We start from the raw sequence: 13,533 nt of genomic DNA, 5'->3' as shown, positions 1-13,533 counted from the left end.
TAATCGCTTAGCGGGAGGTTGTGATCTTATTTCCCTGTGCATGATTCCCCTCCCGTGCATGCAGTTGTGTAATCAAGCATTTGTCTTACTTACTAACTTCTCAAGAACTGGCGCAGTTTAAAGTGGTAAATCAGTTGTCATACCTCAAATGGTTTGAGCAGAACTAAGTTTGCGGGTTTTGTAACTTAGCCAAAAATACAGAGGGAAGGCAAGGAGGGATAAAACAGCCTCAAGTACTGGTGCTGAGTTTTGGTTTCAGAGAGCCTCGTGAAGAAAACAGGCAAAAACAGGGTGGCAGGTGGACTTTGAAATCGCCTACGAAGGCGTCGCAGTCTTCGAGCCTAGAACATGGCTGTTTTTGGTATTTCAGTGATGATACCAGCGAGACTCTGCTTCCTTCCAAAAAGGAGAGTAGCACATCAGAGGTCACTCTGTTCTGCCTCGCTAGCACACAACTCCCTCCCCCACTTTGCTTTCAACATCTCCATCACTGGGAGCTATCCACTGCTGCAGATTATATAATGACAAGCATTTTACTTCTGGAGCTAAAGCACATCAGAAAATGAAGCAAACAGAGGAGAGAGATGGAGGAAGCAGAGGCAAGAGCACAGAATAAAAAGACAGGGGCCCATGCGTGGCCATGGATGACTCCAGAGGTTGTTTTTGCATGAAAGACTGCTTTTCACTCTCTCTCCCTCTGTCTTTGTCTCCATCTTTCCTTCTCTTTATTCCTTGCTTGCTGTGTGGAGAGCGAGTGGTGCTTCGCTTGCCTCCAGCCAGGAGGTAAAACTGAACTGCAGAGCCAGGCTGCCAAATGATGAAAGACTCTGGCATCCAGGGATGCTCTGTGCCTGGACCAAGAGCTCAGAGCGAGAGAAAATGCTCGCTTTTCAACTTAACACTTTTTTCCTACTACATTTCTTCTCTCTTGCTTTTTTTGGTGTCGGTTTTTCCATCATCAGGGCAAGCCATTTTTTTCTTTCTTTTTTTTGTTTATTTTTTTTATGAGCGCTTACACCACAGCCTTGGAGCAAGAGCCCCTCATGGGAGCCGGGTGGATGGATGGAAGTAGTGAAGAGGAGGAGGGCAAAAGGATGGGCAAAGAAGTGTGTGTGTGTGTGTGTGTGTGTGTGTGTGTGTGTGTGTGTGTGTGTGTGTGTGTGTGTGTGTGTGTGTGTGTGTGTGTGTGTGTGTGTGTGTGTGTGTGTGTGTGTGTGGTTGTGGGGTAGCAGGGATGCAGTCTGAACGTGGGTGTGCAGTTTTTTCTTATTGCTGCGCTACATCCTCCACCCCACAGCACCCCCATTGTTTGAACACAGTGATTTTAATGTTTTCAGGACTAAAATTAAAAAGTCTTCAGTTTTTCCATAAATTTTATTGCCACATTACCCGGTTCATAATAGCAACTTGCGAACAAAAATACACAGGATGTTCTGTTCCTCTGCTACTTTCCAAGAGGTTTATTGACAGGATTTTGACAAATTTATGTTACTAAGATTTAAAATCACTGGTTCAAAGATGATTTATATTCATTCAAAAGACCCTGAAAACACTAAGTAAGCCGGTCATACTTTTATATTAGATTCTTCCACTTCATCTATTGTTATTTTTGATCTGTAACCACCTGCAGTTGAGACAAAATTATTTTCCTCTTTTGGAATTTTACTTCTCTTGTGATAAAGTTTGCCAGAAGTCAAACTCTGAAAGGAATTCAACCTAATATGGCTCAGTTTAAATTGAAGTTCGTCTTTTATGGCTGCTGTTTAGTTTGTCAATACCTTGTACATTTTTAACTGTCTATAAGAAAAACTGTTCAGAAAAGCTTTTTATAGACATGCTTATGAACTTCATAACTGCAACTTTTCCAGTAATTAAAATTAAAAATGCTTTTATCTGCTACATGTCACTAAGCAGATAAAAAAAAAAAAGCCAATCATTCAACACTTGTTAAAAGTGTTATGGAGTAATCAGATGAGTTCAGAAATCAGACATCTCAGCAGCACCATAACTGTCTAATCCGGTCAAACAGTTCAGAAAGTTCAGGAGTCCTGCTACAATCAAAATAGGAAGAGTAGAAAATGTAACTTTCTGTTAATTTCACAGCATCTGGGAGTGTCATCTTCAACTCATAGTGAGCATCCGGGTCTCTTTTCTGTAGAAGCAGCAATGCCATTATTATTACAGGGTCTGACCTCATAACATTTTCATAATATTTTTAACACTGCACATGTAGCTTTCTGTTGCACAAATTCTGCTGTGAGACTGTGCAACAGAAAAAAAATTAATAATTTAAAAAAAAAAACTTGATGTGTCAAAAATTGTTTTGACTAAATTGTTCATAATTTTTTTGTGAAATAATTTACCAAGAGCAATATTACGCATCCCATGTCTGAAAAGGATCCATTTTCTGAGCTGTTCAAGTGACGGCATTCTGTCTCTCAGACAGAGGTTACTTTTATGCTATTGTTCCTTGCAGCTTCATTCAGACAGGCCCACCACAGTGAAGGAGAGAGCCACAGGACACATGCAATATTTGTACTCCATGTGAGATTGGACACTACATCAAGTGATGTATAATATTGCACTAAAAAACAAAAGCCTAAATCTTGAATAAAAGCAACTTGTCACACTTTCCAGATAACTAAGTGTAGTTTATTTATGATTTGCTAAACACTGAAAGTTCTGTCCATGTGTGACGATAACCTAACTGCTACTTTAGCCAATAAAACATAAATATTCAGACAGCTGTTATGGAACTCAGGACTGAGCCTGATGACAGCCGCTATGTAACAAATTATTTCACTACAGCTGAGAAACTGTGACTCTGTGTGCAGCAGCTCAGCTGAGGTAAAGAAAAGTATACAGTGTGACTTAGTGTGAGATCCTGATCTCATATGGATCCTGCAGCTTTCTGAAGCTATTAATGTACTCAGAGGAAAGACTCCCACTAACAGCTGGAAGCAACAAAGCGAGCTTCAATTGCTTTGTCAAAACCTGGATTACATTCAATCTGGTCTCATTAATGTGACTTGTTGCAAACTGTCTTTGCTGTGATAAATAAATTTTTGTATGTTTGCAATAGATGTGAAATTGTAGGCCAAAGTGAACGAGGAAGGTGTTTTGTGGTTATGGCATGCAAACCATGTCTCTGACTCTGTGATGTTTTTGGACCAATATTAGTGCTGAAATGTAGAAAAAGCATTTCTCAAATCACTACAAACAACTCAAATATGTCACTTATGGGTACCTATGCATGACTGTGACGGCATGCAGTTCAGACTTGTGCCATGCTGAAAGTAATACGGAAATCTTACAAGTCCTGACAGTAAAAAAAAAATGACTTGGTGCGTATTCAGACATGAAGTCGACACACTGAGATGCCGTCATATTATTGGAAAGCACTGTCTGTCTGAAAGAGGCTCTAGACATTCAGAGCTCTGTTTACAAAAACTAAAGTAAAACTGAAAAAATATGGACTAAAATTCACACAGTATGAAGTGTTCTCCTGCTGTCCTTCATTCCGTGAGACACCGAGTAGCCCAGCAGATAGACTGAGTATATTTATTTGGGAGTGTGTGTGTACACCGTGGCTGGATTCAACCACAAACACAGAGGAATCCCCTGATTCTCAGGTCAGGCTGCAAGCGCCCTGCAAAGACTCTGGTTCCCTACCATAATCCTGTCTCAAACAGAGGGGAAATGTGATGCAAGGTGTCGGCAACACCATCAAGATTGTGTTTTTCTGTCTTACTGTAAAGCTACTCCCTTCAAAATTCCATCCAGGGGTGTAATCCTCCATCTTACACTATTCCTTCTATTCATCACACTCAATTTTTCATCCCTGTGTGAAGAAGGGAAGGTGAGGAAACTGGAGGAAAGACTTGACTGTGTTTGTATGTGTAACAAAGAGAGTGTCGCCAGCAACATAGTCAGCGAGGGGGCTCAAAGAGAGAGTGAGAGCAGAAAACAGTGTGTGTGTGTCTACATCTGCCAATGCAGATATAGACACACAGTCGGTGAGGAAGGCTGTCTGCTGTCTCCTCTTCGTTTCCTCAGTCTGATTTAGTCTGCCGCCCTTGCTCATCCACACATGTATTACCGTGTGTGTATGTGTGCGTATAAGTGTGTAACTTTAGTGCATGCATAAAAAAGGAAATGAAGTGCCAAGCAGTGGCCAAAGTACAGATCCAAAACCAAATCAGTCTCATGTGTGGAGCCTGGATGAGGTGCTGGTGGTGTGTGTGTGTGTGTGTATGTGTGTGAGATGTGTGGTGTGCGTGTGTGTGCGTGCGCTTTGGTGGTGGGGGGCTGTTTATGTATTACACTGTGTCGATGGTGAGGCCCTAAATTGGAGCCATGCTGTCGGGCATTAGGTCTTTACTGCAAAAAATATAAATTTCAACAAGACTTTTGTCTTCTTTCCAGTTTGGAGAACAATTTAAAACAACAACTTTATTTTAAACAAGTCTGTCAGTATGAGTGAGAGCAACGTATGGGCTTCCAATCAAGATTAAGCAGCTTCCTCTAAAGCAAGAGAGAAAAATCTAAATTTTTTCAAGGTTCACCAAAATAAAAGAATAATTGTTTGATTCTAAAAAAATATTTTCTGTTGGAAAGAAGTCAAAATTATTATGATACTTAAATGAATAAGTCCAATAAGTCAAGGTTCTCTCGAGTAACATGTGAATGATACAGCTATTTTTAGGAACGTATGCAGGGGCGGATCTACTGGGGTGGCATAGGGTGGCAACTGCCACCCCTACAAGATACCTTGCCACCCCGGCTGCCACCCCAGTTCTGAACGATCTAATTCAAAAATATGTATATGAAAGGTTGTGGCCGGCCGTAAAGAGCGAAAGTCCAGGAAAGACGAATAACGAGTGAAACTCCGATGTCCGAGTGCTTTCGAATGCACCATGTAGACGTCAAGTCCCGTACAGCCTATGCTGCTACAGATACGTGGTGACACGCCCCCCTGAGGGGGCTGATCTTAGACCTCACTCATGTGGATGACAGCTGGACTTCGGTGTGACAGTAAGACACTAGTTAGACTGGGTTAGACTACATGCTAATATAACTGTTCACAATGTATTAGACGCTAATAGTGTCTAAATTCACATAAAGTGTTTGCTTGCGAGACGAGCCACGGTTTCCAGTGACTCTGAGTCTTGCTAATTTTTACTTCTGTAGCTAACTAATGTTAGAAAACAGCCACAGAAGGATGGTGGGGATCATCTGTGGAAGTTTTTCTTTTCTTTTTGATAATTACAACCTGGCCCTGCGACAGACTGGCGATCTGTCCAGGGTGTCCCCTGCCTTCGCCCGAGTCAGCTGGGATAGGCTCCAGCCCCCCCCCCCCGCGACCCTAATGAGGATTAAGCGGTGTATAGATAATGGATGGATGGATGGATGGATAATTACAACCTGTGGTTCTGACAACAGACTGTAAGTCAAAAGAAATCAAACATTCACTAAGACTTTACATGACATTAAAGTGTAATCAAACCCCCAGTCACAGCAGGTTTTCATGTACTGTTTGAAAACTACATCCTCCTTGTTTAATGCTGGTTTTTGTAATTTTGGTGTCAAGGTCATAATAACACCAACACTGATGTGTTTCATCATAGTACAGTCATATCATTTAGTTTACAGCTGAAAAACATTTATATGTTAAGTATCTCTTTAAAGGTTTAAATTGTACACATCAGATTGTATCATAGTTAATAATGAAAATTATCAAAGGAAAAAACAGTTCAGTCAGTGTGATTCTTGTAGGAGACAGTAAAGAATGAAGAGGAAGGGAACCACCACCACCTTTTCCCAGCCTAAAAGAAGAGAGGAGGAAGAGCATCCCAGAGAGGAGATGGAGGAGGAAGAGTTCAGAGAGAGAGAAAGAAATGAAGGCATGCAGAGCTCAGACAGCGAAAGGTAAATCAGACTATCTCTGGTCCAGCTGGTCCACATGTTATGAATATTGCTTTAGTATAATATATCTGAGTAAGAAGTACACCTGTCACAATAATTACCTTTTTGGACAAATTATTATCTGATGTAGTTAGTCTTTATTTTTAAGATGATAAGTAGATCCTTAATTCTTAAGAATATCCAAACATTGGAATTATAGAAATATTGTAAGAAATGTCTCAAATAAAGAGCATCAAAAAATAAAACCACAAATCTAAGACAATAAATAAAATTATCTGGACTCTGAATCTGTTCTAGATGAATTGATAATGTTATCATTGTGGCAGGAAGAACATAAGTATAGATCACACAAATGCAGATTTCCCAAAACAGTGCATAAGAGAGACATTGTCTAGTCTCAATCTAATTTGTTGCTAAATTTAAGAAACATTTTTAACATATCTAGCATTTGGTTTCTTCAAAGTGTATAAGGTTGATTTTATTTCAGTTTAAATATTTTCCCCTTTCTGCTAGACATATCAAATCACATATTGTGATTGACAGCTAATAAGAACAACTCATGTTTAGGATTGACTGACAAATACAAATGATATTTACTTATTTAACATACTTATTTCAGCAGTATTTGCGCCAATTTGATAACGCCTGCTGGTTGGTTTCATCCAAATCTGTCATTCCATTCTTTAGTAATGTTGCTAACAGACGGACAGACAAACCAATGCCAATCCTCACATAACTCTGCCAAGGAGGCGGAGCCATATATATATATATATATATATATATATATATATATATATATATATATATATATATATATATATATATATATATATATATATATATATGCCACCCCCTAAAATGTATCTGCCACCCCTTTGCCAACCTATTAATTTTTCTCTAGCTCCGCCCCTAAACGTATGAATGCCATTAGTCATTTTTGGCATGTTATTTGGTGGCTTAGTGGCAAGAGATACAGGCAGCCATACAACCTAAGCAATATGAAATTATGGTTCATGACATTTCTCTCATCTCACTCCAAAATTTCTCCTCAGCTTCATTTTCTCTCACCTTATACCTTTAAAATACATATTATTTCCAGTGGCTACAGTCCAGGAGTTGGATATGGTGCAGGGAGGTATGTAGTGGTGGATGGGTCGTATAATGTGTTCATGGGGTTGGGGAAACAGGCAACCAGTCACCCAGGCAGCCGGCAGAGGCCAGGAAGGATCAGTGCAGTCCTCCATGTGTAGCGGATGTTTTCCAAAAGCCGAGCAGCCAGCTTGGCCACAGCTGTCCAAACCGCAGGCCCTGGGAGAAGATGAGGAGGAGGAGGGAGCACTGGGGAAGGAGGAAGGAGGCTCAGGGGGGCAGTGGGGAGGGTGGCGGGCTTGGCAAAGGTCAGACAGGCTGAGGCGGCCGGGAGTGTGGGAACTGTCCGGGAAGGCATGTGCGAAATGCTCAGAGACGAAGTATCATCTTACAGCCAGACCGCCTGAGGGAGTCGAGTGCAGTGTGCCTGCATGTGTAAGTGTGTGTGTTCATGTCCTCTGCGTACCTCTCAGTAGGTGAGTGTGTTTGCAAGTACATTTGGGTGGCTACCATGAGTTTTGGGAAAAGAGGGTAAGCATTTTGATATGAAAAGATAATGAGTAAAGATGCACTGGAGCACGAAGAGAAGAGGAAATAACTCAGAAACCCCTATATTTTACACACAACACACACACACACACACACACACACAGCTGTGAACATTCCTGCTGTTGAATAGGGTTGTCTTTGAGTGCAAGTCATGTCAGCACTAAAGTCTGTGTACAGAGGTATGTAGCACATGTGTGTAACATGAATTCATGTCAGGGGAGCACTGACACTCTTAACTGCCCCATCATAGAGAAATTAGCCTCCTGCACCATTAATATTGTTGTGGTTTGAAGTAATGTATGGCGTGTGCTTTTAAACTGTGTGTACATTATAAATTGCTGCAGAGAGTCTCGGCGAGCTCCTCAAAGCCGCGGCAGTCAGATTCCCTCACGTTTTGGGAGAAAACTGCGTTCGTAATCGCCCGTGTTTGTCTGCAGCTGAGATGCGCTGATGGTTTTAATGAAACACAGACATCCTTTGTTGAACTTTGGTTGCACTCAAAGACGGGATGAGAAGTTTCCACACACAAATGCACGTGTACAAACACCCTGGCAGTGGTCGTCTGGCAAGCCTGACTTGGCTCGGATGAGGCTCACACATCGCGAGCAGGTGAGGTGAAGCTTGATCCTGCTGTGTAGATGCCTCAACATGCAATCCGCACTCCACCATCATCTTACCCCCCCGCCTCAGTACCCTCACACACACCGAGCCACCTTCTTCCTAATGTCCCTGATCCTCCATCTTAGAGAAACTCAAAAACAGCCAAACAAACCCACACCTCAGCTGCACGGGCTTTCATACACCATCTCAACTTTCTGTGTGTGTGTCTTACTGTCATAACAGTAAGTGTGTGTGTGTGTGTGTGTGTGTGTGTACTGCTAACTCCCACCTTTGTCTGCTCCTCCTACTCCCATCTTTCAGAGGGCCAGGCCTTTGAAGAAGCCTAATCCGGGTTATTTGCTTTCCCATGCTTGTGTCAGGTCCCACTCTGAATTGACTGTGGAGAATACACTCTAGTCTGCCGGCCGCTCCTTCTGTCCCTGATTTATCCGAATAGGATGTGGTCGATGGGCGTATATAAAGCAGGCTGAATGGTGGGTAAATATGATCTCACCGCCACTCTTTTCATCCACAAGGCAACACTCTCACTGTTGCTCAAAAACTTTTATGTAGCCTGACATCCATTCAGGGCTTGTTGCATTCAGCCCGGCTCAATGAGAGGTCCCCAAAGCGCGCCACGCTCACAATGAGGCCCGGTCCATTACAGTAAATAACAGTGGCAGCCGTCGCATTGTTTCCGCAATGCAAGTTGATTTAGCCCACTTAAATAGGTAATTGTTTTAGGGGCAGCGGAGCTTCCTCTCTGGGTAAGAAACCGAACACGGACCCTGATGGAGTATTTCCACTCTCCCTCGCACTCCTGAGGGAAGAGGCGGGAGGCGGGGGGGAGCTTGCAGCTGCAGGATTTAAGCTGTTTTACAGGGAGAAAGGTGAGGCCTGATGGGGACCGCTGGGAGAGAAGAGGAGTTTGATTGGTTAACAAGCATCTATGTGGTTTGTTTGAGATGAGAAAATGCGTGTGTGTGTGGGAAGTGGCTGCATGTGCGCTATATATCTAAATATATCCAGTACGCCAGTGCAACATGTGACGCCTAGATTATATGTATGTACATGTTTGAGTGACATACATGCAGGTTTATATTTATACAAACGTCCTATGTTACTGCACAAGACAGCCCTTTGTGTGTGGATGTTCCTCAGACAGTCAATCTCTCACAGTGGAGTTCCCCAGTGTTACGCATAAGTCATCCCTCTCGCACAGTCACGCAATGGCCATGGCTGCCAAGGCCTCTGCGGCCTCCACAAAGCTGTACATTTTCTGTTCCCAAGGGTCCTCAGAGCTCCAGCCTGTCTTGCTCCAGCCTGGCCGCGGCACACCGCGTTTATGTCCTGTGTAATTGCAGACCTCAGTCTGAGCAGGAGGCCAGCGTCTGTCAAAATAGCTGTGTGTTCCCTTCAAGCAAAGCCTAAATCACATCAGCTCCTGCAGTCAGACCGCGTTTCCCACAACCCCCTGCCTGAACAGGCCAGAGGCCCCTCAGGGCTGCTGATTGGATAAAGGGGAAATGACATTGAAATTCCACTGCGAAACATACAACCACCGCTCATGCACGGCAAAACTATAGCTGCAGCGGTCTAATAAGTCAGGATGCTTTGACACGCACACACAGGCACATGTTTCATGCACCAAAAATCCAAACACATTATTCCTCTTTCATACCCCCCTGAACCAGGCGTGGGGCCCACACTCGGTCCCACACCTTGAGCAGGCAGCCGTGAAATGGGGCCCTGTCTGGGAACTGTTGGCAGGCCTGGTGGAAATAGCAAAAGCGTGGTCCTTGTTAGCCCTGATGACGCTAGCTAGCCCGCTGTCTCTGGGGAGGCTGGTGGGCTGCTGCTGCTACTGCCAGGAGGCTGGGAAAGTAACAGTGAAACATAACCAGATCTGAAGCCAAGAACCAAAGCAGTTAACTTAGCCTATTACATCACCGTAAAGACATTATTTAATAATCGGTTAAGAAGTTGATATGACCTCATGTTTTTTTTTATTACAGTATCAGCAGCTATGACTACATCGCCGGGCCTCGAGGTCACCCAACCCACTGACCTGCTCTGACCAGGGAGGCCTGACCACATAATTCACTTGACCTCCAGCGCGTCTCTCGGCTCCCACCCCCTTTCTGTTCCCCTGTTGGGAAGCAGAGGCAGATCAAGGGGTGGGTGGGGTGATGGGTGGGATGGTGACAGGGGAGCATAAGGAGAGGGGAAAATTCCTGAGTGCTTAAAATCCCTTCACATCCACCCTGGAATCAGAGAATCCAACTCACACTCTGCCCACACAAACCCAGCCCCTGTGACACTCCTGGAATGCTGAAGCTTTTTTTTTTCTTCACCAATTTAGGTAATTACCGCAGCGGTCACGGTGCTCAGAACAGAGACCGTGACCCTGGGCGGTGCAAAGTGACAGCCTGTGTAGCTGAGGCGGCACTCTGCTTTGTGCTGCCGAAACCAGACCTGCCGACAAATTCATCACTGACTTCTCTGCAACGGCCCATATTTGGTGGGTATAATGCCTGCTGACTGGTGTATTGTGTTGCATTGGGGATACCCAACATTCCCATGGAGTGTGTTGGAATGCTGTGTGTGTATAATCAGTCATTGTGTTCAATGGGAAATATTTTGCCCAATTTTCTATATATTGTCTAGTGCTTGATGGATGTTTCTATTATGGGACAACTGGAACAATTCATTTTTGATTTGCCATTCCAGCATAGTTTTAGTTTGAGGTTTTGAGTGGGGCAGATGTTTAACACAGAACATGCAGTGAAACGTGCTCTATGAGTAACCGACACAGCCCCAATCCTGATTGAGTGAGATAATCCCAATATATAGTTTAGTTTGTCAAAGGTTAAAATATCATGCATTAGCAATATTTTCTAATCTTGAGAATTGATGTGCATCTGTTTGTGATTCGGGACTGATTCACTTTTACTCACAATTTCTCTGTGTGAGTGTCTGCAGTCTGAATCTGACCTAACATCTTGCCAGATATTTCTTTTCACAAAGTTTTTCAGAAACAACTTGCCTATGCACTTGCCGTTTGCAGACCTTGTATTATTCACATGTATTGGTTAAATTTATGTGGCTGAACCATTCTGTTTGTTCTTGCCTCCAGGTATGAACCGCCATGGTAGTTTGAGTTATCTCTCACATCTTTGCTGGCTCATCGAGTTATAAATAAGCAAGTCTGTTTTTTGTTTATATTTTCACAGGCAGCCGATGTCTTGTTTTTCCACCCAGTTAAACCAGTTCGTATTTAAATCATAAATTAATGCCTCAACAAAATTTGTTTGAAATTCATCAGACTTAACAAGTCAGTGAATGTGCAGTGGAGAATTGGGGCCTGGACACCATCACACAAGAGAAACTGGGTTAAAACCATAGCTTTCATTGAGCTGCATGTACAGTGCTTTCTGTTTATATGTAGTTTACTGCAGCCATTCAGAACTTTAAGCTGACTGTCTATCAGTCCAGACAAAGCCACAGACAGAATGCAGGTTAAACCTGAACCTAGATACAGTCGTTGTTCACACACACAGGAGTGTCAGAGATCTTAGTGAGTCTGAGGTCACCCTAATATCCAGTGGCACTGACGCAAACCAACGACCACCTGTAATAAACTTCAAAGCCATCGGTGGTGGTATGTCTGGAGTCGGCAGTCATGCCCCCAACTCCGTGGCGGATTCTGCAACCTTCCATCTGTGTGAGGTTCAGGTTACAGTCGGTCCAGTAAAGATCCCATTTCACTGCAGGTGTTCCATCAAAGTGCTGGCTGGTGCACTTCTGGACTCAGACCCTGGATCCGTTAAATGCCTGACTGGCTGCAAAGAGCCAGCCAGTGATTAAACTGCACGCGTGCGCCAGGGCACGATGGAGGGGCTTTCTCTGCAGCACATCTGAGCCTTGTGGCCAGAGGTGTCATCCAGGGGATTCACTCAGACTCCTCCAGGGCCCTCCTCCTTCCTCTCCTCCTCCTCTTCCTTTTTGTTCCCCAGTGCTTGTAATTGAAAATGTATTTATTGCAAGGCCAGAGGCTGGACTGGGGAGAGGGAGGCGCTGCAGCTTAGGAAGATGTGGCTGGGGTGAGGGCCGCAGGGTTTGGCTGCTCTTCAGCACCACCAACTCACTTACGTAGTCAATTTTTTTTCTCTCTCTTTTTTTTTTGGCTGCTTTCTTTGTTTACTGCTCTCTCACGTACTTCTCCTTTCTAACTCCTCTGTGTTTGCTTGTCTTTTCTTTCAGCATCTTGCCTTTCATTTTTGCCCTCCTGTCTCTTTTATCCTTTGTCTCTTTTTATCGCTCTTGATTGGGCGTGTATGAGGTCCATTTCAAATGCAAATGGTGCTACTTGGATTGATACAAGTTTTGTGCTGCCAATAGCAATTTGTTCAAAGGAGAGTTTTGTCCATTTTAAATCCTGTTTTTTTCTGTCTTGTTTGATCGTCTCTGAAGATTGTCTATAAAGAAATATATGAACTCTACCAAGAAGAAGATGGAAGTTCTCTGCAAAGTTATTTCCAGAAAAATATTTATTTTTTTCCAGGTTTTGTCATCCTTTACATGTTGAACCTCATATTTGATAACTCAACACATATCCTGGAAGAGATTGTTGGTTTTATTAATAAGTGGTGTAAAAAATGTGTGAAACTGCCCTGTTTTTGCAACAAGCAAAAAAAAAATAATGGTGTAGAAATGTATGTTTTTTTAATTCACTGGTCAAATAAGGTGGAGAGACATATTTTTGCCATATTATGGAACTTTAATTTCTATCAGTGTTGAAATGAAAAAAAAAACACACATACAAATCTCTTAATTCTTCTCTTTGTAACTTGGACCAGACTTCTCTGCCAAATGTGGATTCAGATGAAACAAGTTGTCCACAAGTATTTGTGGCAAACCTCACAGGTAGACTGACGTGTGACTGACAGAAAATTGAAATATACTCGTTGTTTACGGGGAATACCTTGGCTCTGGTGTCCTCTTTGGTAGTCTGAGCACTCTCCAGCTCCCTATTAGACTGAAGCTAAACTGTGAAACAAAAATGGCCTTTCCCTCAACAGACCTCTTGAGGGGCCCTCATAAAGCGTGATTATGTTTTACGAGTTCCCCTCTCATTCCCAGGTCTGGTTCATTGGGGAGAGCAGTGCAGCCACCGGGCCTCCTGGCTTTATCAGACCTGTGGACGGGGAAGAAGGAGGGGAGTGAGAGGTAAATGAGGTGCTGGAACTTTTCTCTCCCAAATCCTCTTGGTGTTTGTGCAGGCACAAGGTAGAAAGACATAATCAGAAACATATGTCATGTAGGTTTTGATTCTGTCTTGCAAATTATGCCCACAGCAGTGCTTTCTTC

The 13,533-nt window shown here is 43.2% G+C and overlaps 1 protein-coding gene across 3 annotated transcripts in view; it reads left to right on the top strand.

Moving 5' to 3' along the window:
* Window positions 1–5,773: 5,773 nt before the first annotated feature.
* The window catches only part of LOC129350376 (kinesin-1 heavy chain-like), a 118,930-nt gene continuing 111,170 nt past the window's right edge, over window positions 5,774–13,533 (top strand). For all 3 annotated transcript variants that reach the window (XM_055016764.1, XM_055016744.1, XM_055016745.1), the window contains exon 1: window positions 5,774–5,928. In XM_055016764.1, the coding sequence (XP_054872739.1) occupies window positions 5,789–5,928 (140 nt within the window). In that variant the 5' untranslated portion in view covers window positions 5,774–5,788. The remainder of the gene's footprint in view (window positions 5,929–13,533) is intronic.

Source organism: Amphiprion ocellaris, chromosome 2 (genome assembly GCF_022539595.1).
Source record: "Amphiprion ocellaris isolate individual 3 ecotype Okinawa chromosome 2, ASM2253959v1, whole genome shotgun sequence".
NCBI classification, from domain to species: Eukaryota; Metazoa; Chordata; class Actinopteri; family Pomacentridae; genus Amphiprion; species Amphiprion ocellaris.
Note: the sequence above shows the minus strand (reverse complement) of the source record. Positions and strands in the feature narration are given on the sequence as shown.